Genomic DNA, 27,199 nt, shown 5'->3' on the forward strand with positions numbered 1-27,199 from the left:
ACGAGTGTGTATTTATTAATTTATTTAGTTTTAAATGGTCTGTTTTAGGTTTTAGACCTCAAGGGTTTGCGCAACTTGAAATTTAACTTTATTATGACTCAATTACATTGAATTATATATTAATTATTTTCTGTGCGAAAACTAAACAAAGTCCACTACATCAATTATGAAAACATGAACTCATGCCATTAATTACGTTGAAAAGAAGAAGAAATATACATGATTCTATTGAACCTTTCATAATTTCATGACCGCTTTATGTACTGTAATTGATGATTATGATTTTTTTTAATTAACGGAATTTGTATTTATTCAGCTACATTTTTATTCACAAGAGGTGTAATGATACGATGACGTCACATTCAAGCGCAGCGAAAACACGTCATCGACCAGAGACGTGAACGCGGATGCAGCGTCCCTACTAGCAAGTGTTGGATAATGAATAGCTGAGACAGAAATTTTTAACAGGTGGGTAAACGACCACTCAATGAACATTCTCTCACTCTACCTTTGTATTGTCTTTGGTGAATTTTGTGACTACCGACCGGCGACCGTACTTGATCATGTTAGCTTCCAGGCAGGTCTAATAGGAGGCATGAATGCAACGTTGCATTAGTGGACCGAAGTGTGACATGATGACACCCAAGGGGTTCACTACACGTTATTTTAAATCGCGGCACTTTTTACAGAGAATACAAATTGACTATCGCCTTTCAAACGCCAAGAAGTCCTATAATATGATCGTCACGACTCACGACCAGAACTATTAATGAAAGTGAACGTAAGGCAGGAATGCGTGTCAACAGTCGAGGACGTGAAAAAAAAAAGGAATTGTACAATTTGCTCAAATCTTAAATGAAGCAACTTATTTGTTTGAAAGGGTTTTGAAAACCTTTTACCATCATAACCACATAAATATGACATGAGACACATTGTCTAAGGAATTTACAAGCTTTAACGAGCCCTTTTATGACCTTCCCCAGCTTGGTTGACACCATGATGATTATTGGCAACATTAGATAGACAAAACAAGAAAAAGAAAAAACGTCCACTAAAAATCCCACATGTCAAGATCTTTATCGAGCATGTACGGAAGCGTACTGCATTCACTTGGGGGGAAAAAAAAACAATTTCTGTTTTTCTGACACATTTTTGGGGGGAGTTTTATTTTTTTGAGTATTTTTTAAATTTTCAGTTTTTCTGAATATTTTTTTTCAGTTTTACTGAATATTTTTAAAATGAAAAAAATAGGCTGAAAAAAATTTCAGGAAAACAGAAAAAATACTCAGAAAAACAAGGGGAGAAAAGCTCCCCCCAAAAAGTTGTCAAAAAAACAGGACTTTTTTTTCCCCAAGTGAATGCAATACGCTTCTGTAAGCACGCTTGGAAAGATTCCAAGAGCACGCAACTCAATAAACCCAACCCCCCCTCAAAAAAATAAATAAATCAAGGACGCATTTATCGAGGAAGGAGACATCTGTACTCGCTCCTGCACCCAGTCATGACTTCTGACATTGGGATTTTTAACTACATTGTTGCACCCGCTCATGACTTCTGACATTGGGATTTTTAACTACAGTGTTGCAATATGCCTGGTGGAAAAATAGCTGACGAGACAGGAGATAAAATCTTCTCTTGCAAAACTCAAAGAAAAGGTCACGGAAATACTTGAAAGGAAAAAGATTATCGAGTCACTTCTGCAGGAACGAGACTGTGGAACAGCAAGTCACAACTCGACAGAGATTTGGGATTAATTGTGGACATTTGTAACATGCAAGTCAGTTGTGATGAGGTTGCATTCTGGCTGCAATGCATCTGCTGTAAATATTTACAATGGGTTGATCAACATGGTTCCGGGATGGAGCCGGCGGGGCCTACTCAGCTGGTGGGCGGGCGCTAAGGAGTGTCAAAATCTGACCAGAATGGAGTGAACATTGCTGTGGACGCAATGGGCAGAATGTAAGCCGATCTGCTTTTCTGGAAGCCATGTGTGAAAAGCTGATCCAAGGTCAGCGAAGACGCTACTGGTGAAGGAGCATGCGCTGGCCTTGGCTGCTCGCCTGGTTGGGTGGGCCTGTTGGTGGCGTCCGGGAACCGATTGACCGATTCCAAATGATTGGTACTAGTTGCAACTTATACACGGACATTACTAAAGATGAACTGAGCGAGGAGTGAGCAGACTTAAGTCTGGGATTGATAACGATATAAATCAATGACCTTCATTAAGTAGTAGTAAAATAAATAATGGGATTACGCTGTTTGATTTCTGCCATTGAGCTCCACACATTCCTCTCGTGCGCAGATTGTCAAGGGCAGGATGGGCAGGCAGCGAAAGAGGGTGGTGACCGGAGATTCCGCTCCCCCTCTTCTAAGAAAAGATGACAAGCCCCCTGCGTTTCACCGCAAGGAGAAGAAGAAGAAAATGGACATTGGCAAAATCTTCATCAACATCTCCATCGGCCTCTGCGTGGTCAGCCTCATCTGGTTCTTTTACGCGCTTTACATGCGCTCCAGTCTGTCCAAGCGCGTGGTGACGTTGCACTCGTCGCCTCGTGTCCTGGATGCCAATTCCAGCAGCGCCCGGGTCTCGCCGGAGAGGTTCTGGGGTTCCTACAGGCCTCAGGTCTACTTTGGCATGAAAACGAGGAGTCCCAGGTCAATTGTGACAGGTAGGCACACGCAGGCCAATAGATACACACATGTAAACCGGTTGATGAAAATAAAACACAAATAAATAAAGCCATCAGTATCAGCAGATCTCGCTCATGGATAATAAACTGGTATATGTATTCATCTACGCTTCCTCCATCTGCGCCGTCAGGGATGATGTGGATGAGTCAGTTTTCTGACATGGACATGAACCTGAGGCACACCTGCGAGCAGGACGATCGCTTGCAAGGTTACGGCTGGCTGATGCACGACGGGCTCACCTTTGGCGTCCAGGAGGTCCGAGAAAACAATTTCACACTGACCACCGAGTTTGTCAAGAGGGTGGGAGGGGATCACGGTGGAGACTGGACCTGGAGGGTCACCGCTAAGCAACACGTGAGTCTAAACCGTCGATGTGTGACAGTGTTTCCATAGCAACCGCTAACGGGCGAACTGATCATTGTCTTTTTTTTCTCTTTTCTTTTTTGTAACCATCAGAGCTCTGCCTCCAAGGCACCAGTCATCTCCCTGATGTTCTACGCTGCGGCAGATACGCAAGGCTCACTGGAGGCTCACGTGGAGGAGAAAAAACGCCTCGCCTCCATCACGGGTGTCTCCGAAGAGCTTGGTAATTTCAAGATCACATTCCGGAAACCAGTTACAGGGGATTTGACAAGTGCTAAATATGCCAGGTAAGCGGGCCAAGTACATTATGAAGAACTGTTAAAATGGATCCCTCGTGTATTGCGTGAAGTAACATTTCATAGCTCCAACCACTTGATGGCAGTACAGAGCAAGTGTTTCAGTCTTTGTTTGAGAAAGCCTAATGGGCTTTACTTTCATCTGATTGTTGTTGGTTCTGACAACAGGATGCAGATAAATCTTTGAGTAGCACTCGAAGATATACTTTATTAGAGAAAATTAAAACTCATATTAGTGATATTGGTACAACTGTATGCCATACATGGTGGCATATTAGCTGTAGAGATGATGTGAAAACGCCACAGAGAAATCAATGTATTCTAGTTAGGCGAGCTTTGCAAGCGGCAACATAAGATGGCCGCCGGTGGCTTCACATCTCCTGACGGCGTGTAATTCCTTGGTGTATCCACGTTGTCATTCATACAATTGAATAATACAAGTGTCAAGATGGAATCAATATGTGAGCAAATTGAGACAAGATTATCATGATACCATTATTTGTTAAAGGTTGGAAAACACTGGTCTACGCTGAGAGAACACAAGGTCTAATTCAACGGTGTCCAAACTATGGCCCGCCGTCCATCTTTAAGCGGCGCGCGGCATATACAAAAAAATGACATCTGCTACAATTTTTTTATGTACAGTAGAGCTTTTCTAAATATGCAAAGATACACATGAACTATTTACAATTAAACAGTGTTTCTCTTCAAAACACTGTGGCGAATAACAATTTTAAAGGAATACTTGACTCACTGAGCCATTTTCAGCAGTACAAATTAAGGTTTTGTTTATAATTAATGTGATAACTTAATTATTTTTCATGTACAAATAATATCTTTAAAAACTTGCTGTCAACTTAAGATGACATCACCTGTGCTGAGGAAATAGGTAACGACCAATTACAGCTCACCTTTGTTCTGGGTTTGGTCAGCAAACTGAGCCATGATGTCAATGAGTCAAGTATCCCTTTAACAATCAAAAATGGTTTCCTCTCATTTCTACTCCGTGTCAAGGTTCAAACTGTGAAAACATCACCCCCCAAATCTTGATAGCAGTTTAAAAAAAAAAAACCACTTTAATATATTAACAAAATATGCAATTACATGATTGGCTGATTTCGGTGTGCCTAATAAATTAAGAAAAATCAAAATCAAAATCAAAGTGACCCTTGCATCCTTCGATTTTTCTGTATGTGGTCCTCGGAGGGAGAAAGTTTGGCCATCCCTGATCTAATCAATAGTTTCTTGCCTTTTCAGTTACAACTACCTTCAAACTCGCGCTCCTGGTTTGGAGAAGTTGACTGACATTGTGAAGCACAGTCTGAACCACAGGTTTGTCTTCAGCCCGCCGTCCGGGGAGAGGCGGCATTATATTGGCGTGGACACATACAAGCCCCCATATCACCCGAACCAACAGAAGAACCCCCCCGATACTAGGAAAGAGACCGACTTTGTGGTGCACCAGGTCACCGTTCAGCTGCCCTTTCAAATGGAAGTTCTCTTCGAGTCTGCGAGCTTTCGCGGCCGCCACGACCAGCTGGTGGGCCCGATTATGACTCAGGAGCTAGAAAAAAGGAAAGCCGAGTTTGATGCCAAGTTTGAAAAGACGTTCGGGCTCGAGAGTAAAGGTTACAGTCGGGCGTACGTCAAATTTGGCAAGGCGGCGCTCAGCAACATGCTGGGCGGGATGGGCTACTTCTACGGCCAGTCGGTGGTGCAGTCCGTCTACAACGAATACCCGCTGCTCTACCCCGAGGGTGCGTTATTCACCGCCGTCCCATCGCGCTCTTTCTTCCCCCGAGGTTTCCTTTGGGATGAGGGCTTCCACCAGCTGCTGCTGAGTAAGTGGGACCCCCAGGTGACGAGAGAAGCCGTCTCCCACTGGCTAGACTTGATGAACGTGGAGGGCTGGATCCCCCGTGAGCAGATCCTCGGGGATGAGGCTCACAGTAAGGTCCCGGCTGAGTTTGTCGTTCAGCGGAACGAGAACGCGAACCCGCCCACCCTCTTTTTAGCCCTTGAGGGACTAATTGAGCAGTTGTCATTAAATCCAGACAGCGTGCAGTCGCAGCCCACTCTGCCTTTCCTCCGGCGACTCTACCCCAGACTCAAGACCTGGTTCGAGTGGTACAACACCACTCAGTCGGGGCCACTGCCTAACTCGTACCGCTGGCGTGGGCGTGACAAGGACTCCAATCTGTTCCTCAATCCCAAGACGTTAACCTCTGGTCTGGACGACTACCCGCGGGCCTCGCACCCATCGGCGCAAGAGCGCCACGTGGACCTGCGCTGTTGGATGGCCCTGTCCTCGAGGATCATGGCTCGGATCGCGCGGCTTTTAGGCGAAACGCACCTCGACTACGAATTCACCCACCGAGTGCTGACGGACAACGATCTGCTGAACGAGCTGCACTGGTCCGAGCAGCTTCGCGCTTTCAGCGATTTCGGCAACCACACTCAGGACGTATCCTTGCAGCAGGAGAAGGTGTACATGCCACCCGGGCAACACCGCCACCAGTTCCCCGTCACGCGACTGGTCCGCTCTGTTCGCAAGGCGCCCAAACTGCAGTACGTCAACGCTCTGGGTTACGTCGGCTTGTTCCCCTTCTTGCTGCACATTCTTCAGCCGGACTCGGCCAAAATGGAGCACGTTCTGAGAGATATGAAAGATCCCAGTAAGCTATGGACACCTTACGGCCTGCGCTCTCTCTCCAAAGCCGATCCGTTGTACATGAAGAGAAACACGGAGCACGACGCTCCCTACTGGAGAGGAGCGGTGTGGATCAATATCAACTACCTGGCGGTGAGAGCACTCCACCACTATAGCAACACGCAGGGGCCGTATCAGGAACAGGCAGCTGCTCTGTATGAAGAACTCAGGACTAACATTATCAGTAATGTATACAGACAGTATGCAGAAACAGGTTACATCTGGGAACAGTACAATGACCTTACTGGGAGGGGTCAAGGGAGCCACCCCTTCACTGGCTGGTCAGCCCTAACTTTATTAATGATGGCTGAACAGTACTAATATCATCTCATCCGAAAACGACGGTGCCCCAAAATTCACATTGCGGAAAAAATTGGAAAAAAATCATTTGATGTAAAAGCAATAGTAGTATTTTGTATGTGCGACCTGTGTTTTGACGTTTTGACTGGCAGGGATCATAATAGACTTTGGTATTGATCATGTCAACATTGTTTGAAAACAATAAATGTTTTTGACAATATACTTGACTAAATCTTGTCTTATCTCTGAAACTTGGGACAAGAATTTAACTCATTTTGAGAGGTTTGAAAGTACAGCAATACTGCCTTTTTTTTTTCTCAACTCAAGAGAAACTCCATCCTATTCAGTTGTTCTAAAGTACACCTGGGGTGTTCAGAAGGAGAAATATCTTTGCTTCATCAAGCAAAACTGCATCCAAACATGTTTTTTTGTTACACTGGTTGTATTAAAGCAAACTTATAATAGCTCCAGTAACGTAGCCATACTTGCTAGCAACGTCACAACGTTAAAAGCCAAAAAAACCTGTCTGTTGTTTCAGGTTATGTCTTTTACATGTTTTAGGGGTGTCAGGCGAATAATATTTGTAATTGTAATTAATCGCATGACTTCAATAGTTAACTAATGATTCATCGCAAACATTTTATATCCATTTTAATTGTACAGCAAAATGTACAATTGTTTTTTTCTTATTTCATTTTTTAAATTAAATTTTTTTCTAATAGAAATATGGCTGCACATTTTAGTCATTGATATAATAAAAAAAATATGTGCTGTATTGTAAAAAAAATGAATGTGATATTGATTTGTGTTGAGGTCATTTTTCTGCCATTTAGATGTCATAATTGTATTTGTAATACGTTGGTGACAGCTCAGTGCATTTTTCTTGATATTAAGAAGTAACTCGTGAAATTGTGCACATTTTTTAAATTGTAAATTAAAAGTTGACCCCAGACTCCACAAACGTATGCATTATTATTCAATTATTTACTGCTAAATTCTGACATGGACGTGTCTGTTGCGTTGTGATTGGAATTCCCCCAGTACGGGCTGTCCAAGTAAGGGGCGATCATTATAAATCATATGAATATATGATCATTCCAATTCCTCATACCGCCCAAGACAAGTTTTAAAATACCAGTATAAACGTTTAGAACATTGCGTTTTTATTCACCTTGTGTTCAAACCCCTCACCAGGTTTAAGCCACCGCAGCACTTACTCTATCCTAGCTCACATTAGCTTCAGCACACTGTGACCTGAAGCACAGCCACCCGAGCGTCTCTTTTGTCACTTTGTTCATTCGAAGGCCTCCATCTGACGTCAGTGTAAAGCAAGTTTTTTTTTTTTTTGCATGGTTTCCATGGAGCGTGGTTGTTGTGAGGGCTCGCTGTTTAATTAGCTGACATCAAAAAGACACCAAAACTGACTTGTATGTACTCTTTGTGACATCACGACATACGTTCACACTGCGGGGCATCGAGTGGCCACGTTGTTATTAATACTTTGACACCACATATGAAAGCCAGGCCGTCGGAGAGGTGATGCCGGCCGTCTGCGTGCACGCGACTCCAACCTCATGACTTGTACGGATCCGTTGAATGGGCTGAATGCGGTTGTAAAGTTGCAAGCCTGGAAGCGGTGCGGCGAGGTTGCATGCCTATAAATAGTGGCTTCTATCGAGTAACACAACAGCATGCAGACTGTGAAAAGTGCAGATTTGCACATTTAGCACGACGCGACCGTTTTTCTGGGAGTGTAATGATGTTGAATCCCCCCAGCAGTCATAGCACCGTTTGGAATTCTACCAAAATTTTCGGGGGAAATATGCCTCTATGCATGCAAGTAAAGAATTGAAGGGGGAGGTTGCAGGGGAAGTTTGTGTTTTGAAATTTAACTTCTCAGCACAATGAACTATATGACACACAATTCCGTTATACGGGCTCAGCCAGGTTGATTATTTCCGTTTGGTCTTACCTCCAGGCAAAAGGATTGCATTCTTCGCAAAAATCGTGAGATTATAAAACAATTAGCTGAATAACACGAGCTTCGATGCATTTTATGCATGTGGCTAACGTCATTTGAACTTGCTCTACCTGGTGAATCTTGATCTGAGGATGCAAAATCGAACCTTGGCTTCAAGTTCTTGACCTGCTATATCGCCTAGCAACTTTCCTCTCGGTGAGTTGCGTTTCTGTCTAGTGCCAGGTTGACCAAAGCTGGATCAGATCCAGTTATGTAGTTTCGTATGGGTGTGCACCAGGATGAGTCCAAAGAGCTGTTTGAGGCTCAGAAGATTGTGGCTGTTGGTGAGTCTGGTAAGTACGTAAGCATGGAAACAGCCAATATGGAGTAAACAGGTTTTGACTGTGCTATGTCATTCAAATGTACTGCAAAGTCATTCGAACGTATTGATAAAGTTGTTCAAAGGTGTTAAGTTGTTTGAATGTACTACAAAGTCGTTCAAATGTCTTGGTAAAGTCGTTTGATTGTTTTGGTAAAGTCGTTCGAACGTGCCGCAAAGTCGTTCGAACATGTTGGTAAATTCATTCGAACATATGGATAAAGTGGTTCGAATGTATTGATAAAGTTGTTTGAACGTGCCGCAAAGTCTTTCGAACGGGTTGGTAATTCCATTCGAGCCTATCGATAAAGTGGTTTGAACCTTTGGATAAAGTTGTTCAAAAGTGCTGATAAAATTGTTTGAATGTTTCGGTAAAGTCGTTCAAACATACTGAAAAGTTGTTCGGACGTCTTGGTGAAGTCGTTTGAAAGACGTTTGAACGTCTTGATGAAGTTGCTCGAATGTTTTGCTGAAGTCTTTCGAACAAACGTATTGATAACCGCAAAGTTGTTTGAGCCTCTGCGAAGTGGTTCTAACATATCAAGTTGTTTGATCATATTCATAGTCGTTTGAACGTATTTATAAAGTTCTTCGATCGTATTGCAAAGTGGTTCAAATATATTGATAACGTCATTTGAATGTGTTCATAAAGTTGTTTGAACGTTTTGATAAAGTCATTGGACATATATTTTTCTCATAATGCCACTTGCGTTTGCGCAATTGTGCACTACAGACACTTTGCAGGTGGACAGGATGAAAGTGACCAACAGTGAAAATTAAGTAAACATTTGATTCACAATTTCTTAAACCATATTTTCAACTGTAGTAAATTATTTTGGGATGCCAACATGGACTTGCAACCTTCATTCCAAAGCTTTCAACAGTGGAGATTGCGAGACCGTAAAACGACTTTGTCGATGTGCAGCGATTTTCGCTGGGGTCAGTCGCACTGACTACCATTTGACCTTTGAGCTATGAAGGCAAAACACGGAAATAAAGCATTTAAATCAGATGAGCCACATCCTGTGCCTTTTGCAGTGTCTGGCAGAGGAAATGGATTTTATGTCCCTTTTATGCGGCTCCAAAATGCATGTATTTCTTTGAGGGTGTAGACAATGTGTGTGACTAAGGCACTCAGTGTGCCATCCATCCATCCCCCTCACCCAAGACCCTTTTTTCCAGTGCGATGATGGGATAATAGGCAAACAGCATCAGAGCTAACTAATGTGACTGCATAATAAACAGATGAGTCAAAATGGAAGTCATTTGCATATAATTTCAACATGATCATTTTCTATAGGCAATACAGTATTAATAATTGATGATCTCCCACTACTAGTTAACAAGTGTAGCGCATGTAGTCATGCAATTTAAAGAGAATACAGTGGCCTAATAAGTTGATTTCAGTCATGAAAATCAATGTATGTTTAGGTTGTAATTGTAAGGAGACCTCATTGCTGGAAATTGACTTATAGTAAGTAATGCTTGAGAAATTTTTATTATTTTAAAAAGTTTTGTCATTCCTTTTGTTCACTTTGAAAATTTATTTAATTTTACTTTAGCTTCATCTTATTGCTATTAGGAATTTAAAAAAATATATTTCATTAATTTTTTTAAATTTAAATTGAATGACTGTACGAAAATATATATTTTTAAAATGTTAGTGTTTTCCTTTTTCCATTAGAACGATTTGCAAAATGCAAAATATTTGATTTCAGTGATAATTGTTTTTGTCAATCTTTTAATATAATTTTTTTAATTTGTTTTGAGGTTTTTCATTTTTTATTAAAATGTAATACTCTTAGTATGAAATTGTGTAATTTTAAATTACATTTTTACTCAAATTTTTCTTTATTTTTTCATTGAATTTCTGTATAAAAAGCAATTGCAACAAACCTATTTCAATTTTATATGTATTTGCTCAAAATGTTTGCTAGAGGGAGCTACTGTAATTAATAATGCATTCATCAGAGGAGGAGAGGCTTCTTCGGAATTTCCTTTAACTTAAAAAAAATATATATCCTTTTTTTTTTTTTTTTACAATTTCCATTCGATTTTACAAGTTAAACCGCTTCACTTTCAGTTCTGGTTTCCTATACTGTACTCTTTAATGGTGACATGCAGTACTGTGCAAAAGTCTGACTGTATGCTAGAGGGAGCTAATTAATAAGGCATTCACCACAAGAGGCTTTTTGAATACAGTACAGCCTGGCTATCATTTTACTTTACAATGGAGAGCTACTTAGAATTAAAGCAGTGTAAGTGGATAATTATGCTAATGATCAATTTACATTGAAGATTTGGTGGCAGGCTGTAATTTTCAGGGGGACTTTTTTATTTATTTATGGGGACAGCTCTCACAGGCTTATTTTCAGGCCTATATGTTTGTACCGTGTGAAGCTGCAGCCATCGAATGTGCACGAAAGCAAACAGGAGGCTTCTTGTGCTTTCTGCAATTTATATCTGCGCTTAATGTTTGAAGCTGGCGGCCATGAGCGCTTTCTGAATCAGACAACATAAGAGTTTATGTTCTCCTTGGCATCGAAATGAGCAAGCCTTCCTGCCTCCATTTGTTGCATTAGCCATCGTCGTGCACGCTGCTCTGTCTTTCGAGTCCTTTTTTTTTTTTTTTGTGCTTTCTATGAAATCTTTGCCCCACAGAGGCTTTGCTGTTGAGCAGCAAACTTGCCTGAGCCAACATAGGTCTATGTATGTTATGTAAGCCCCACTATAAATAGGTTCACCCGGGATCTTTTGTCTTTACCTGATTCGCTCTTGGCCCAACAGTTTTTTTTTGGTGTTTTTTTTTTTTTTTTTTTTTTTTCTGGAGAGAGCTGTGGATGCTAGTGCCATGTAGAGCTGCCCGTTTCCATAGTTACTTTTGTTAGCTACGAGCTCTTAACATTCTTCATCTGTTTCCTCGCGTGTCTGCCGCGTCGGGCTATTTGTTTGGACCTGTTTGCATTGCGCCGTCCCCGCTAATGAGTGTGTCGACAGTGGCGCGCTTGATGAAGATGAAGGCGTTCTCTAATTATCGGCAGTCATGTTTTCGCATACGCATCGCTGCATGGGAGAAAGAGCAACAAATAGAAATCAGTGTGGGTGCGGATGAGTCAGAGACCACAACACGGAGACCTATTAACTTATGCCGGTCAACAGCCCATTCAATTAGCCCCACATTGCACGATAATGATTGTGTGTGGTTATTGATCCTTTACTCCAGGGGGACTTTGGGAGTATCTGGGGGAAACGGGGTTTGGGCTCCAAACATTTGCCACCAATGACTGCTTACAGATTTCGGAGTATTCTAAAATAGGGTTTCTCAACTTTATAGGGCCAAGGCACATATTTTACATTGTAGAAAAGTCATAGTACACAACCAAACAAACATTTCACCACTCGCAAAAAGTTCGGAATATTCCGCTTTCAGGGTAAGCCTAAAATCCACTACAGGTTGATTTAATTTGACCTTTGATAAACTTTTTAATTCATATTCAATTGTTTAGTGTTTCAGTACTTTTTGCACAATTTGATGTTCTCTTAAAAAGAAGCTGAACTGCAAAATTCCTAACAAGTGTTTATTTAACCCCTTCTCACCCATAGATGGTCCCAGTGGACATGACATGTTTGCATGTCAAAACCGATAAAACGCATCATTTGGATGATGTCGACACTTCTGGTTCATGATTGGATCTTAACTATAAGAATCGCAAGTTTATTTGCATGACGTTCATGTTAAAAATGTTGCATATAAGCTTATAAATTTACAACACGATACAGCCATATTATCTAAAAACTAAAAACACGAGATAACCCCAAATACAAAATTTCCATGTTGTTCTTTTGTGGGAAAAGAGTCAAAATCAGAAATGCTTGTTAGTTTTACCCATATTTTAGTCATTTGTACAGTATTTGTGATAGTTTGACAAAAAACCCAAAAGGTTTTAGAGTAGTTTTAATAAAATGAATAATTAGTCTTTTAACAAATTCACACTATCATGTGTTTCAAGTTAACACAATTTTGAAAAAAAATACTACCATGTTGAGACAATAGAATAGCTAGCAAAAATAACAAATATTATTAACAACATGACGGGCTGGTCTAAAATGTTTAATCTCCCTCTATGTTTCAGATCAAACATAAGTCAATATGGCAACACATTACACTTGCGATCTGGTCAAAACAAAGCCCCTGCATGTTATACGCATACCAGTGACACACACACACACACACAAACAAGCTAATGAATTGACATTAGCGCAATTAGCTTGGGGCTAGCTTGCAGCCCATTTGCGCGAGGCGTTATGTGGAAAACTTTAAGTTTACAGTTCTATGAAATTTATCTAAAGCCGAGTAAGATGTATAACATATGTTCATAGGACCTGTCGCTTGTCTTTAAATGAACAACATCGGCTTGGTGAAAATGAATTTTCCATATCTGATGGACCAGCCACTAACATTTTCGTCCGGTTACAAGTTCTGAAGGGAAATGGCCCCACCCATTTCAGCAACTGACACAAAATTCAGTGGGCAAATCTATCAAGACAAGATGGGAAAAAAAACAAAAAACAGGAAGTCGGCCATTTTGGGTGAATTCCAGGGTTTATACTTTGATGAACATGCTCTTTTCAGTTGAGCCACACTAAATTGCCAATCTTTTTAGTTACCGGTAGCCATTTTGATTCACTGCAGTAATTTTTCGACTTCACTGATCCTCCAGGGGAATTATGCTACGTTCACACCGAACGGAAAATATCGCAACGTGACGCTGGTCTCGCGCGTGTTTGTTAGCGGGGTTCTCCAGTGGGATTTGTTTCGCGCCAGAGGTAGAGGGATTTCCGCTTCCCAGCTTCCCTTTCTTTTGTTTCTGTGTAGTCAATATGGTCTTCGGTTGGTGGTGCTAACTTTATTGTAGCATTGCCAGCTTGCGTCACACTTTGACAATTAAACAAACTCACCAGATAAGCCAACCTCCACGCTTATCTTCCTCCAAGCAATCTCCTTTTTTGCCCGGTCCCGGTACACGTAGCTCGCCGCGTCGTAGCTACAGCTCAGGGTGCCTGCAAACCCCAACGATCAAGCTATCCTCCATTGCTATGCTACGTGTTGTACAACCACGTCCTGTGTTTTGTCTGCCGTGTGACGTATTTGGTGACGTGGACTATCTCGCCACCGATTGCCTGTCGCTGACGCGACGGCGCCAAAAGTTCAATTCAGCCAACGCCGACGAAATGGGCAAAGTAGCGAAATGCTCGCCGGAAAAGGTGGCGTGAAGTACATCGACTACAATGCGAATGCGCTGCCGGAAACGCCTCCCCCGCTGTTGGTGTGAATGTAGCATTAGCCTCGAGCAACTGTTTGCATTAACCAACACGAAATTCAGTGGATATGTCAATCATGCCACTTGTACTTGGATCAACTCCAATTCGGGACTGAATGAGAGTGAATCGAAATTTTTTAGCATGTGCTAACTAATGTGAGCGGAGCATGACGTCAAACTTTGATCATCACAGCCTGTTGATCGTTCGTTTGGGATATTACTTTGGATGTAGAATTGCAAAGCGCTTAGATCAAATGCTGGCTGTAGGTTCCCCACCTTTTGGTCTCTTTTTTTTCTTCTTCACCTACTGCAGCCACAAAGTGAGCTATTTTGTGCTGCTAACATCTTCAATTAGCCAAATTAAGATAAGCGGAGTGTTGTGTGTCATGGATTTGCAGCCTCACAGTTAGGTAACAGCAGGTGCAGGCTCTGGATCGGGTCCAAGAGCACTGCTGCTGCTGCTGCTGCTGCTGCTGCTGCTGCTGCTGCTGCTGCTGCTGCTGCTGGGAAAATGGATCCGGCAAAGAAGAGGGCAAGGTGCGAGCCATGCGTGGAGGAGTCTGGGGGCATGTTTAAAGAAACACCAGGGGCATTCCGCAATCATGATCGCAGCGCTCGGTGTGTGCCATCCTCACCCATCCCCGTTGTAGAAAGCACAGAGTACAGGCAGCTGGGGAGCGTAGTGGGCGAGCGGGAAAGTATTTTTGGAAGCATCGGGAAACCTGCCGCACCAACTGTAACAGCAGCAGCAGCAGCAGCATTGGGGCCTGGTACCGGGCTTCCCTAACCCACTCCCACTCTCAGAGGAAGTGCAGGATGTGAGAAATCTTTCAAAAGAAGCACCACGCTTCCGTTGCTTTTACTTTTCTTATTTATATTTGAATGATGGTGTAGTATATGTAACTGCGCGGAGCTCATCTCACACACAGGAGAGAGAGAAAGATTGAGGCTGTAATATGTGTGTGAGAGCGAGAATCTGGCAGCTGAGGCGAATGGCATGTATTTATAGAAAGTCGTGTTTCCGGCAGAGGTTTCTGTGGTTTTTAAACTCTCCCAATCCATTTTGTGCGGTGTCTTACAGGCCCCATTGTATCCAGGTTTAGATTGAAGATGTTCCCTCAGTTAATGCCTCAGGGGTGAGATTTCTATGTGAGACATGTCACAATGCGGTTCAGAGGAGGCGGATGGATTTCACCGGCTCTTGTGCAACCCTAGATTTGTGTATGCGTGTGTCTTTTTTTCTCATTTGTAGGATTGCACCCAAAAAATCAGCTTTGCATCCATAAACCAAAAAAGGGTTTCCTCAAAAACACTTAAGGCTGAATGTTAATGTGTTTGTCGGCTGATATGGAGGTATTTGATTGATCTGTGGAGCCAAGCAGTGTTGTTCCTGAAATGAATGAATTTCCTGAAACCTTCCCAAGTCATTAAAAACAATTTTTTTTAATGAAAGGCTTTTTGAAAAATAATTCTTTAAAGTGCCATGGGTCAGATTCTGGTGATTTATTTTCATTTTGTGAGGGTTGTCAAAATTGCCGATTATAATGTTCTTAAAACTCATTCACTTCCAGCCATTTTCACTGAAGCAATCTCCTAGCAAAAGAAAGATTAAAGTATCCTCTTTCATTAGGAAAAAAAAGTATATTTCTATCTGTTTCTGTTTTGCAGCAATTCGCATTAGAATATAGCTAAGTTTCATCATTATTCACAAGATTTGTGAGTAATTGAGGTGTTTTTTTTTTCAAAATGACCCTGGTTGATCTCTTTTGCTCTGCTGCCACCTGCTGGTCGTTTATGTAATAACTACCATTTCTTTAACCGTTCTTTGCAGTTGAGAGGCTGTACCAAAGCCTTCTGTTTGCTCTAGCATAACAAAAAAAACACACACACACAAACAAAACATATAAATACGTCTTTGGGACACTTAAAACATTTAAAATAAAACATACGAGAAAAGTGAAATATAAAATACGATGCCTACAAGTCAAAGTAAATAGGGGTGTGTGTGTGTGTCCGTGCTTGCGTGTGCGTGGTGGTTAATTGCAAATTTCGTATCTGTTCAAAATGTACAATCTTTTTTTTTCTAAGTTTTCATACTTTTGTTAACATGAAAGTAGAAAAAAATATGTTAAACTAATACAAATATGGCTGCATATTTTAGTCATTGATACAGTAATTAAAATTAAAAAGATGTACTGTACTGTCAAAAACGAATGTGACATTGACTTGTGTTTAGGTCATTTTTCTGCCACTAGATGGCATAATAACATTTGTAAGACATTGGTGACAGCTCAGTGCATTTTTCTTTTTCATGTCAAGAGCTATCTAATCTCTAAAAATAACGACACATTCTTTAAATTTTTGAATACAACTTAACTCCAGTCTCCACAAATATATGCATTATTATTAAACTTATTACTGCTAAATTTGGACGTGTCTGTGACTGGAATATAAATAAATATATATATATATATCCCCGTTGCATGATACTGCCTCCACCATGCCTCACTTTGTGTTCCAATTTACTTTTAGCATTCCGGCCAAGTTCAAATGTGTTTGGGAGATTTTAGTACGATAGATCTACAAAAACAAATATTTATATGAATATGTGATTTTTATGACATGTCACCTTATCCGCTATATACGAGATGTCTAAAACAACACATGCTGGCATCAGTCATAGCTTTTCCTCTGATTTGGGAAGAATCAGATTCACAAAGCTCACATACACCAAAAAATAGAAGTTGTAGCAGCGAGTTGGTGTGGAACTCAAAATAGATGCGTTATGATTCATTATTATGCATCGCGTCACTATAGTTTGGCCGCTGCCCGTCGTCGTGCAACACCGTCAACATACCTACCACTGTCGGGCACTTGGTCCTTTAATGTTTCACTTTTTCATGTGAGCCGGATGGTAGAACGCCGTGCTGTTTTTCTCATGTTGCTTCGAGTCTCAACACAACATCACAGATTCTTTTGCTATTAGATTTATTATTATTTTTTTTTTTTCTAAAGAGAATATTTCATGTCAGCATTGTCCATCTAATGCACTTCATCTCAGAGGCAGAGATCCCTGAGGGAAGTCACTCCTCACTGCCTCTTCAAGTGTAAAGCAGGCTCCCACCTGCAAGCGCAACTCCCACACCCTGTCCAGGAGTGAGCCTTAAAATAACACGGGTCTGCATTTACAGTGCACAGGGGAAAAAAAAAATATATATATTTATTTATTTACTTTCCTCAGGAGCACATAGTGAACCCCTCCATTTCTGAAAATATTATGGAACGTTGCGCCAATCATCAACACAACAATGGTTATGTAATGAGAAATCATCACAGACGTGTATAATAAGAGCTTTGCAGGATAGAAATACCCATATAGCCGCGTTTCATACCATTTACGAGTGTTATGAGTGAGATGCCTGTTCCGTTAAAACGACTCTGACAAGTACAGTTTGACTAAGAAGTTGAATACGGGGGTTGCCGTTTATTGACACCACTTCAGTCACACCTGTTTCTGATTGGTTGTTTTTCTTCAGCCATCGTGGTTTAATTAACTCATTCACTGCCATTGACGGCTATAGATGTCAAAAATTCATTTGAACTCTTTCAATTAGTTTAATTTTTTTTCCACTTTTGTTAACTCTTTGACTGCCATAAACGTTATAAAACGTTTAGCATAAACCTAGGGAAGGGCGCCGAGGACGTTAAAAGACGTCCCCTATGTTTTTTTTTGTTTTTTTTGGAAACGGGTGCAGGAAAGCCTTGGGCAGCTGTGCTGAAAGTATCAGGCAGATCTGATTAGTAAAAGACTCGTTTTGGCCCCTAGAGGGCAGCGATGACTCTCTTTGCACAAGGTTGGATGGGCCGCCCACCGTGGGCGTCAGTAGAAGACGTGAGGCGGAGCTAGAGTGTTGAGGAGACAATGGCCTGGTCAAGCCACAATGGCTTGACCAGGCAACCGGTTGCAAGCAGCTCACGCTTGAGCATTTTTTTCAAAGACGGAAAGCATCAATCAATACTAAAAAGCGCATTGATGTCGACGATGATGATGACTCCGAGCTTGACGCCAAAGTTGGAAGCCTTGACGCGACTATTATGATCACGTAGTAAGCCTCACCGGCTTAGCGCGGCTAGCGCTGCTAAGGCCGGAAAACGCGCACAATAGCCGGCCGGGTACTTCTACACTATCGGACATTCGATCGGGCGATGGAGAGTTGGCATCGACCAATGCAGATTGATGATGATGATGATGATGACTCCTAGCTTGACGCCAAAGTTGGAAGCCTTGACGCGACTGTTTATGATCACGTAGTAAGCCTCACCGGCTAAGCGCGGCTAGCGCGGCTAGCGCTGCTAAGGCCGGAAAACGCGCACAATAGCCGGCCGGGTACTTCTACACAATCGGACATTCGATCGGGCGATGGAGAGTTGGCATCGACCAATGCAGATTGATGATGATGATGATGACTCCGAGCTTGACGCCAAAGTTGGAAGCCTTGACGCGACTGTTATGATCACGTAGTAAGCCTCACCGGCTAGCGCGGCTAGCGCGGCTACCGCTGCTAACGCCGGAGCTTTCACATGCGGACATTTTGTCGGACAATGAAGAGTACCCCGAGTCCAATGCATATTCATCGGAGGAGCGGGTACAGTCTGATCATTGAGAAGACACTGTTTCTGGACTACGATGCCACCATGAATGGAGTAGATAAAATGGATCAGAACATCTCTTACAACCCGGTGTAGCAACTGAAGGACACGAGGAAGCGAGACGTAACGAAACCGTAGCATGATCCTGATATTAGACTTGATGGCAACACACACTGCAGTATATACTTGCTATTCCCCGGAAAAAACGGCCTGCAAGAAAGTGGAGCACGCGAAGAGGCAATCTGTTGTGCAAATGCTGTTGCGTCTTCTTGCACGCAGGAGAGTGTTACAAAAAGAAAAACTGTCGTTGAAACATCCACATATTTGTAAATAGTACCACAGTTGCACACATTTGTAAATAGTTTGCCAAATTGTTGTCAAATTGTTACACTGTTGAATGTAAATAAACGTATTTTGCTATCAAAAAACACTTTTTCATTCTTGGTGGTAGTGTTTTATAGAAGTAAAGCACTATTTAGGTGTTTGTGGCATCATTCATGGACAAAAAGAAGTGTAAAATTCACTAGAATGCATGAAATAATATCGTTTCACTAAAAGCTTGATTTCTCCGTATTTTGGTCCAAAACAGGCGAAATTGGGTCAAACTAACCATTTTCTATTGTTGATTACTAAAGAACGGAATAAGGTAGAAACAAACTTTTTTTTTCTGATGAAAGATGAAAGTCCAATCTTTCATTTGGTAGTACGTGTGTTACCATAGTCCAAACAGAACATTTTCTGTGGACCTTGAAAGATCAGTCAAAATGCTTAAATCGGCTGGCACTGACGGCATCCCTTTTCTGAAAACGTCAAAGAGTTAACAAGAGTATGAAAACCTATGATTTTTTTTATTGTACATTTATAACAGATATAAAATGTGTGATTAATCGTGAGTTAACTATTGAAGTCATGCGATTAATTACAATTAAAAACTTTAATCGCCAAACGTGATTTAAAAAAAAAAAGATTACTAAAAATTAGGGATTTCAGTCGATTAAAAATGTCTAGGTTTTCATACTCTTGTTAACAAAAGTGGGAAAAAATGTTAAACTAATAGAAATAGTTAAAATTAATTTTTGACGTCTATAGCCGTCAATGGCAGTGAATGAGTTAACATGTACATGTAAAAGATGGGGCCAGAGTTGTCTGTCTTTCTTCCAAATATCATTTTACTACTTTACTGCTGTAATGGAGTAAATGCATGTTATTAGTACTTGTCTCGGACCTACAGTATTTTGACTAAGAAGTACCAAGATACTTTTTTAATTTTTTTTATGTAAGGAAATGTCATCAGAAAACGAAAAAGTCAAAGATACTTGAAAACCTGTTCATTTGCGCTGCAGGTGTTTTTTTTATTTTTTATTATTTCATTTTTTTCCTTTTGACAGATGTCAGCTCATTAGTTTTCCATTTTATTTTGGGCGCCCTCATCATACAAAAGCCAATTTACACCTTATTAAGCTTTGCTTTCTGAGAAGTGCCAAGAGACGCACGCTTTCATTAAATAAGTGTTGCATCTTGGCCAGTACATTTTAAACTTTTTTTTTCTTCTTTTTTTTTGTCAAAACACAGAAGCAGCCTAAAGGAAAGCCAACATTTTGATGCCAGCGGGATTAATAAACAAAAGGCTTCCATTTATCATTAATGCACAGGTATGGAGTCAACCCTGACGCTACACTGTAATGTCAGTAAGTGCTAACATTACATAAATCCATTACTCCGTCCCTCCGCCGCGGCATTTTGATGCAGTCGAGCGAGGTTAGCCACGCTGCAGTTCTGGTCCCGGCCCTCCCGTGATCTGAACTCTTGAGCGATCACATTGGTTTTAATAGACTTGGGAGGACTCGGAGCCTCTCGCTCCAAGCTAAACATCTCGCAGCCCCCCCCCGGAATTAGAGTGCAAATGTGAGGTGAAAGCCATTTGTTGCCGAGAATGTCAGCGCTGCAGCGAAAAGAGCTTATAGGCTTTTATCAGACGCCACCTTGGAAAGATGACAGCTTTGTGCCGCTTGTGCGCACCGATACCTCGTCCACCTCCTTAGCGTTAAGGGAAATTACACAATTTGAGTGAATGTCTATTATTGTGTGTATTGTATTGGATTCCGTCTGACTCACACACTTCATTATTTCCTCGTGTCAATCTGTTTCGGCACAAAGACATTGCATTGCTGATGACATCTTTCTGTGTTTTCTTTTTCTTTTCTCAAATGTAGTAGTTTAAGGCCATTTAGCTTTTGTTCACATTCAGAAGCTACATGTGAATTATTCTCATTGAAATGATTAATAGTTTAATTTTCAGTCCTAGTAGAATAGCTTGGAATTTGCTAGGAAGCCCAATGGGTAGTTGAGAGGCTCTAATTTAGTTCAATTGTGTGTTACCAATAGTCATACCAAAGTCAATATTTTAAGTTTAATAAATTATGAAATCATTCAAATTAATTAATATATTGACTATATCGTGCGTGTTACCAATTGAAGCATTTTTTTTCTAAATTGGTCAACAATTCAATGTGTTAATCTTACATTCTCACAAAACAAATCTCTTTTTAGAGTGTAGTTTGCTTGTATTTACATTTGCCGTGTTGTCACCTTAACCTACTCGAAGGGTTGCTGTGGATTTGGAGCAGATTGGGTTCATTTTGCCCGAAATTTCAAACATCCGGAAACAACTTTACTAACGCACAGCCACCAGTAGGTGGCATCAATTCCCCATTTGAGATATGAGATCAGCACCGTTTGTGAATCCACTGGGAGGAACGGCTGCATTTTGTGCAACCTACTTTTTTCTATGCTGATTATAAAACAAGAGAAAGGTAGAATCTTTTTTTATTTTCTTTCTGGTGACAGGAGAAAGTGTATTCTTCCATTTGGCAGATTCGGTGTTATGTCATTGTTGAACACGATATCCTACGGATCTTGAAAATGTCAAAAGGCTCAAAAATGGCTGACATTGTTTAATGCAGTTTAGTTACTCAACCATTTGCTAACTAGGTCATTGAGTTACAATTTGCTCTGTGGTAGTTACAACTTAACAACATCCTCTGAGGTGTGATTGGATTGATTTCTTTACAACGGCGCATTCCATTCCTATGAATTCAAACTTGAATTAAGAGTAAACAAGCAGCCTGTATGTTTATGTGTCTGCGCGACGGCTCACCGCCGTCCTGATGCGGCACCTGAGCGAGAGGTGCGCGGCGGGCCTATCAAAGAGTATCGACTTTGTGTAGTAGGAAGCGTGACCGCCGAGTTCACCCGGCAACAGATGCCGAAAGAGAGAAGGGAAAAAAATAAAAATAAAAACGCTCTGGGGGTTGAAATGTCACGTGAACGGTTGGGTTCAACCACTGAACACATCAGGGGTGTTATCGACTCCCTCCGATGCTTTCAAAGGCCAAGGGTTGGTTTTGGGATGAGGCTTGTGAGCGACCCGCAATTTACTGCCGTGGCACGAGAGGGAGGAAGGCTTTGCCGGCGAGAGTCAATCACTGTAACTGCTGAAAATGTGCAGTCGGGGCCTCAGCGAGGGAGCGTTTAAAATGCGTAAATGCTTTAAATGGGCAACAGCAGTCGTCTGTCAGAATATCTTGTTCTCTATCTGCATTTTGGTTAGCTTCGCTGAATGTAGACACTGATGATCGTGCTTCATTAAAGTACGTCTACACATCCAATCAGATTGATCTGTCTGTCCATCTGTCTAATCTATCATCTATCTAGCTGTCCGTCCTTCCATCCGTAGCTATCCATGTTAGCTAACATGAACTCATTCATTGCCATTGACTGCTATAGACTTTATTATTTTTTTTTTTTTTAACTATTTCTATTAGTTTAACTTTTTTTTCTTCCATTTTTAACAAGAGTAGGAAAACCTAGATTTTTTGGGTTCATTTAGAACAGATATCAAATTTGTGATTAATCATGAGTTAATTAGTGAAGTCATGCGATTGTTTACGATTACAAATTTTAATCGCCCGAGGCCCCAAATTTTGAATAATCTTTTCTTTTAAACAAAAAATACAACATTCTTTAAAAACGTTTTAATAATCTTCTCTTTTCTTTTAAAAAAAAAGAAAAGAAAAGAGAAGAATTATTAAAAATTAGGGGCGCCAGGCGATTACAATTTTCAATCGTAATTAATCGCATGACTTCACTAGTTAACTCACGATTAATCACAACTTTTATATCTGTTCTAATACTATAAAGCAAATCTAGGTTTTCATACTCTTGTTAACAAAGGAGGGAACAAATATTAAACTAATAGAAATAGTTCAAATGAATTTTTGACGTCTATCGCCGTCAATGGCAGTGAATGAGTTAACTTATAATACTGTAGAAGAGAAGTAATACGTTTTCTATCAAATTCCATCTGCTAAAATTAGCTTCTTGTTGCTGGTTATCTCAGACATACATTTGCAATGTTTACTTTTTTTTAATCACAGTGCCATTTGTTTTATTATAAATAAAAGTTACAAAGCTAATGTTAGCAAATTGACACTACATTACAATTTAGTCAAATTAATCTGTGTGTATCAGCAGGTTAGCGAAACAAATCACTAAAATAACATAGGATGAATCCGTGCACCTGCTAGCCTGCCACCCATTGACCTCACCAGACTGTCGCATCCTTCATTTGAACTACTTTTCCAGGCCTTTAGTGAAGCCTCTATCAGTTCTTGTTTTTTTTCTTGGGCTCTCCTAGTTGTTTCAAACAAAAATGCCATGAGATAAAAATTGCGACTCTGAACTTTTGTCTTGTTCATCTTTTGATCTGAAACTCAAAATTTCTTCCGTATCCAACTTGGCCTTGCCTTTCCGATACTGTTGTGTATGTTTATTTATAATAAATCTTGTGTTTGTTTAAAAAAAAAATACATGGGAAAGGGACCATGAAAAAATAATCCCATATTAAATCACAATATTGAGGGGGGAATGCACTTTTGATTATTCATAAAAATCGTTCCACCCGTTATTTAAAAAAATACATTTAAATGTGTGTTCTCTCTGCAGGTTGGTCTGGATTGCATCCCTTTTGATGACCGGTGGTTCTTGTATAGTCCTCTTTCTTCTTCTTCTTGTGTCTTCCCCACGGGGCTAATCGTATATCATCATCATCTCTCATCTTTTTCTGGAGGAATTCCCACAGCCGCTTTTCAGCATGTCAGCCATATGTTCGGGGTGATGACCGCCGCAAGGCTGCTCCTCTCCCGGGCAGCACCGGCGGCCACTTGTTGCAACGTCAGTCTCCATCCTTGCTGGTCCAGGCGAGGAGAGGGAGGGCCAGGATGGGAGGAGAGGAAGGAAGAAGACCGACTCGTCACGTCCTCTGTCCATATATGGGCATGAAGTTTACACGCAGCGGGGAATCCTCTCACTGGAGCTGATGAATGGGGAGGAGGGCCGTGGAGCCGCCGAAGTGTATATAAGGGGAGCGACGTGAGAGCCACAGCAAGCAAAAGACCGCGGAGCTACAGACGAGAAGGAATATATTGATTTTTTCCCCCCCTCATTATTATTTAAAACAAGCACATTTGGGGATCATTTGTCGAACACCATCCCAAAAAAACAAAACAAAGAGGAGGGGTTGAAGGAAAACAAGACCCCGATTTTTCCTGTATATTTATCCTCGAGGCGGACCTTTTGAAGTGCACCATTATGTTGAACAACATGGATTTGAACGCGAAAGATTCTTTTTACCCTCAGTTTGACAACTGCAGCGGCTCTTCTCTGGGCATGGATGCCGGCGCGAGGAAGGACAACCGAGATGCGTTCGGCGACGCGGAGCGCTCGGTGCCCGCGCAGTTCGGCCACGGTGAGTCCCGCTGCATACGGGGGGAAGGGGCGGGGGGGTGGCGGGGGCGGGGGGGTTCAAATGTTGCATGCAAGGGAATGTTTGGAGCGATAATGTGCGGATAAAAAAACTGCGACGCGCGATGCGCATGCATGTTTATGTAACGTCGCGTCGTTCCTGCTTAAAAAAAAAAAGAAGCAAAAAACAATCGGGTTGACAAAGTTTTCTCCGTTTCTGATTCAACAGAAGGAGCCCCCGCGACTCTCAAAACCGAAGCTTCCAACTCGGAATACGCGTTTAACCCTTGCGAGGGCCCCAAAGACGCCTACACCCCGTCCTCGCTCGCCTACTCCGGCAGCTTTTACGTGGAAGCTTCTCAGGGGGCGCCGTGCACCACCGAGACCCTCCTCAACATGATCACCGAGATCGTGGGCATATCCACCATGCAGCTCTCCGACAGCGCCAACAGCCGGGGGGCTTCATACACGCCCCCAGTGGACAGCTCGCATTTTGGAGACGTCAAGAGGCAACCCTCCTCTTACCCTTCCTCCTCTTCCGACCACCAGACGGGGTTCAACCAGGACCAGGTCGAACCCCCCGCCTCGGAGCCGTCTACATCCCAGCTGGGCTTCGCCAAAACCGAACCCAAGTCGGAGGCGGCCTCCTTCCCCGTGGTGGTGAAGAACGAGTTTGAGAGCTACGAATGGGGGGCGTTTTGCAAATCCGACTGCTTGGAGGGCGGCTTCCACTCGGAGACCTTCCCCATGTCCAACGACTTCCCACCCGAGCAGCAAATGGACGTGAAGGAACTTTTGGACACCTTCCCCGCCATGTGCCCCAACCCGGACGTGGAGTTCAAAGTGGAGGGCGGCATCAAGCAGGAGCAGTGTTTCTCCGACACGTGCTCCCAGAGCTACACGTACAACGGCTACCTCCCCCCGCCCATGGGCCTGAAGCCGTACCCCGAAGCCAACCAGTGCGACTCCGTTTACACCTCGCCGGCGTTACCCAGCACCATAGACTCCATCCTGTACTCATCCTTGCTGCCCGACTCCTTCGCCCAAAGTTACACCACCCGTGCCGCCGCCGCCGCCACTTCCACCTCTAACGCCACCCCAGCCAAGCCCCCCAGGGCCCGTAAGACCCCCGCCTCCTCTTCCTCCTCCTCGCACGGCCCTCCCAAGGAGAAACCCTTCACCTGCCCCATGGAGAGCTGCGACCGTCGCTTCTCGCGGTCCGACGAGCTCAACCGCCACATCCGCATCCACACGGGCCACAAGCCCTTCCAGTGCCGCATCTGCCTGCGCAGCTTCAGCCGCAGCGACCACCTGACCACGCACACCCGGACTCACACGGGCGAGAAGCCCTTCTCGTGCGACGTGTGCGGCAAGCGCTTCGCCCGCAGCGACGAGCGCAAGCGGCACGGACGCGTGCACCAGAAGCAGAAGGAGAAAATGGAGCTGAAGCCGCAAGTGACTCCCAGCGCGTGGCCCTTCGCTCTACCCGAGGGCATTTGAAGAGCGGCCCCCATGCGCACCGCACACACACGCACATATTTTAGGGTCTTTCCGTCTCGACACGACTCCGGGTGGTTTGGAAGGAGAGCGCGACAGGCTGAAAAAAATGGAGCGCGAAAGGTCCCCCATGCACGGGTCCAAAGTGGATGAACTGTGACGTGTCGCCGTCACTGGTGGAGGCAATTGTGGCTGTTGTGTGCAAGACTGCTGTTCAGCACCTCTGCACCCGGACAGCTCCTCACTCTCATCGCCCACGGGTGGATTGCACTTGCAGATTTCTATGGAGATTTTCCAACTCAGAATGTTCTATTTTTTCCTCTTTTTTCCAGTTATTGGACTATGTTGCTTAATGCATGTTTGATTTTTTTCTTTTCTTTTTGAATACCTGGAATAGCGCCCCCTCCTCCAATCACGCCACTCTGGAGGGGGGGTTATTAAAATGAATGTAAGCTAATATATTTATGGTTTTCGCCATAAAGTTGTCCATTTGGATGAGACTTGTTTGTTTATACTTCCTATCATTTAGCCGTCAGTGTTTTTTGTCATTGGATTTTGTGTTGTTCAAATTGTGAAAGATATATAATTAATGGCAAATAAATATATTTGTATTACTGTACTTCCTTGTATTTTTATAGCTGAGTGTATATTTTACATTTATGACATTTGAGCCTCATTTTCTGGGGGTGTTCTAAAATTCTTAATAATGTATTGGTTTTTCGAGGGCTATCTTGTTCAGTAACTCAGTATTTGAAATGTCACCGTTTGATATCTGGAACTTTTTTGGCACGTCATCCGACGCCATGTGCACTTGTTGAAAAATGATTTCACATGTACAGAAGTGTGTTGAATCAAGCTAGGACCGATTAGCACATCTTTCGAGTAATCAGGTAGCGCACATTGCTGCAAGCAAGCTCGGGTTCAGCCATGAAGGACTTTTGACAGACATTTATTTTGTTTCGAAGATGCTGAAACTTGAAAAAAAAAAAGTTGACAGTTTGGTGAAATTGTCTCCAACAGGGTATTGCAAAAAAAAAAGAAAAAAAAAAAGAAGTAATTTAATGCGCCTTAAGTTATATTAACTGTTCGAATTTGTACATACGCAGTTTCTACAATACATGAACTTGATATTGATGTTGTTATTTTTATGAAGATGATGAACAAAATAAACATTTTCTGCCAGCTGCTTTTCCTCCCTTTGTGCATCATTTGAAATAACCAAAATGTGCC

At 42.3% G+C, this 27,199-nt stretch overlaps 2 protein-coding genes across 2 annotated transcripts; both read left to right on the top strand.

The window, feature by feature from the left end:
* Positions 1-362: 362 nt before the first annotated feature.
* Positions 363-6,580, top strand: mogs (mannosyl-oligosaccharide glucosidase). Its single transcript, XM_086083968.1, has 5 exons — positions 363-468; positions 2,303-2,669; positions 2,822-3,045; positions 3,148-3,341; positions 4,608-6,580. The coding sequence occupies exons 2-5, from the start codon at positions 2,318-2,320 to the stop codon at positions 6,379-6,381; spliced, it is 2,544 nt and encodes an 847-aa protein (XP_085940094.1). The 5' UTR covers positions 363-468; positions 2,303-2,317; the 3' UTR covers positions 6,382-6,580.
* A 1,917-nt stretch (positions 6,581-8,497) lies between these two features.
* On the top strand, positions 8,498-27,096 carry LOC147169597 (uncharacterized). Its single transcript, XM_086081744.1, has 3 exons — positions 8,498-8,673; positions 23,675-24,476; positions 24,702-27,096. The coding sequence occupies exons 2-3, from the start codon at positions 24,320-24,322 to the stop codon at positions 25,970-25,972; spliced, it is 1,428 nt and encodes a 475-aa protein (XP_085937870.1). The 5' UTR covers positions 8,498-8,673; positions 23,675-24,319; the 3' UTR covers positions 25,973-27,096.
* Positions 27,097-27,199: the final 103 nt, after the last annotated feature.

Source organism: Leptonotus elevatus, chromosome 8, assembly GCF_054856555.1.
Source record: "Leptonotus elevatus isolate MCC_2025b chromosome 8, RoL_Lele_1.0, whole genome shotgun sequence".
Taxonomy (NCBI): domain Eukaryota; kingdom Metazoa; phylum Chordata; class Actinopteri; order Syngnathiformes; family Syngnathidae; genus Leptonotus; species Leptonotus elevatus.

What these genes read in the sequence shown, in the direction of transcription:
- mogs (XM_086083968.1), top strand. Translation starts at nt 2,318, where the DNA reads ATGGGCAGGCAGCGAAAGAGGGTGGTGACCGGAGATTCCGCTCCCCCT. An exon ending in GGGTCACCGCTAAGCAACAC is followed by an intron (nt 3,046 to 3,147) that starts GTGAGTCTAAAC and finishes TGTAACCATCAG; the next exon opens with AGCTCTGCCTCCAAGGCACC. An exon ending in ACAAGTGCTAAATATGCCAG is followed by an intron (nt 3,342 to 4,607) that starts GTAAGCGGGCCA and finishes TTGCCTTTTCAG; the next exon opens with TTACAACTACCTTCAAACTC.
- LOC147169597 (XM_086081744.1), top strand. Translation starts at nt 24,320, where the DNA reads ATGTTGAACAACATGGATTTGAACGCGAAAGATTCTTTTTACCCTCAG. An exon ending in GCCCGCGCAGTTCGGCCACG is followed by an intron (nt 24,477 to 24,701) that starts GTGAGTCCCGCT and finishes CTGATTCAACAG; the next exon opens with AAGGAGCCCCCGCGACTCTC.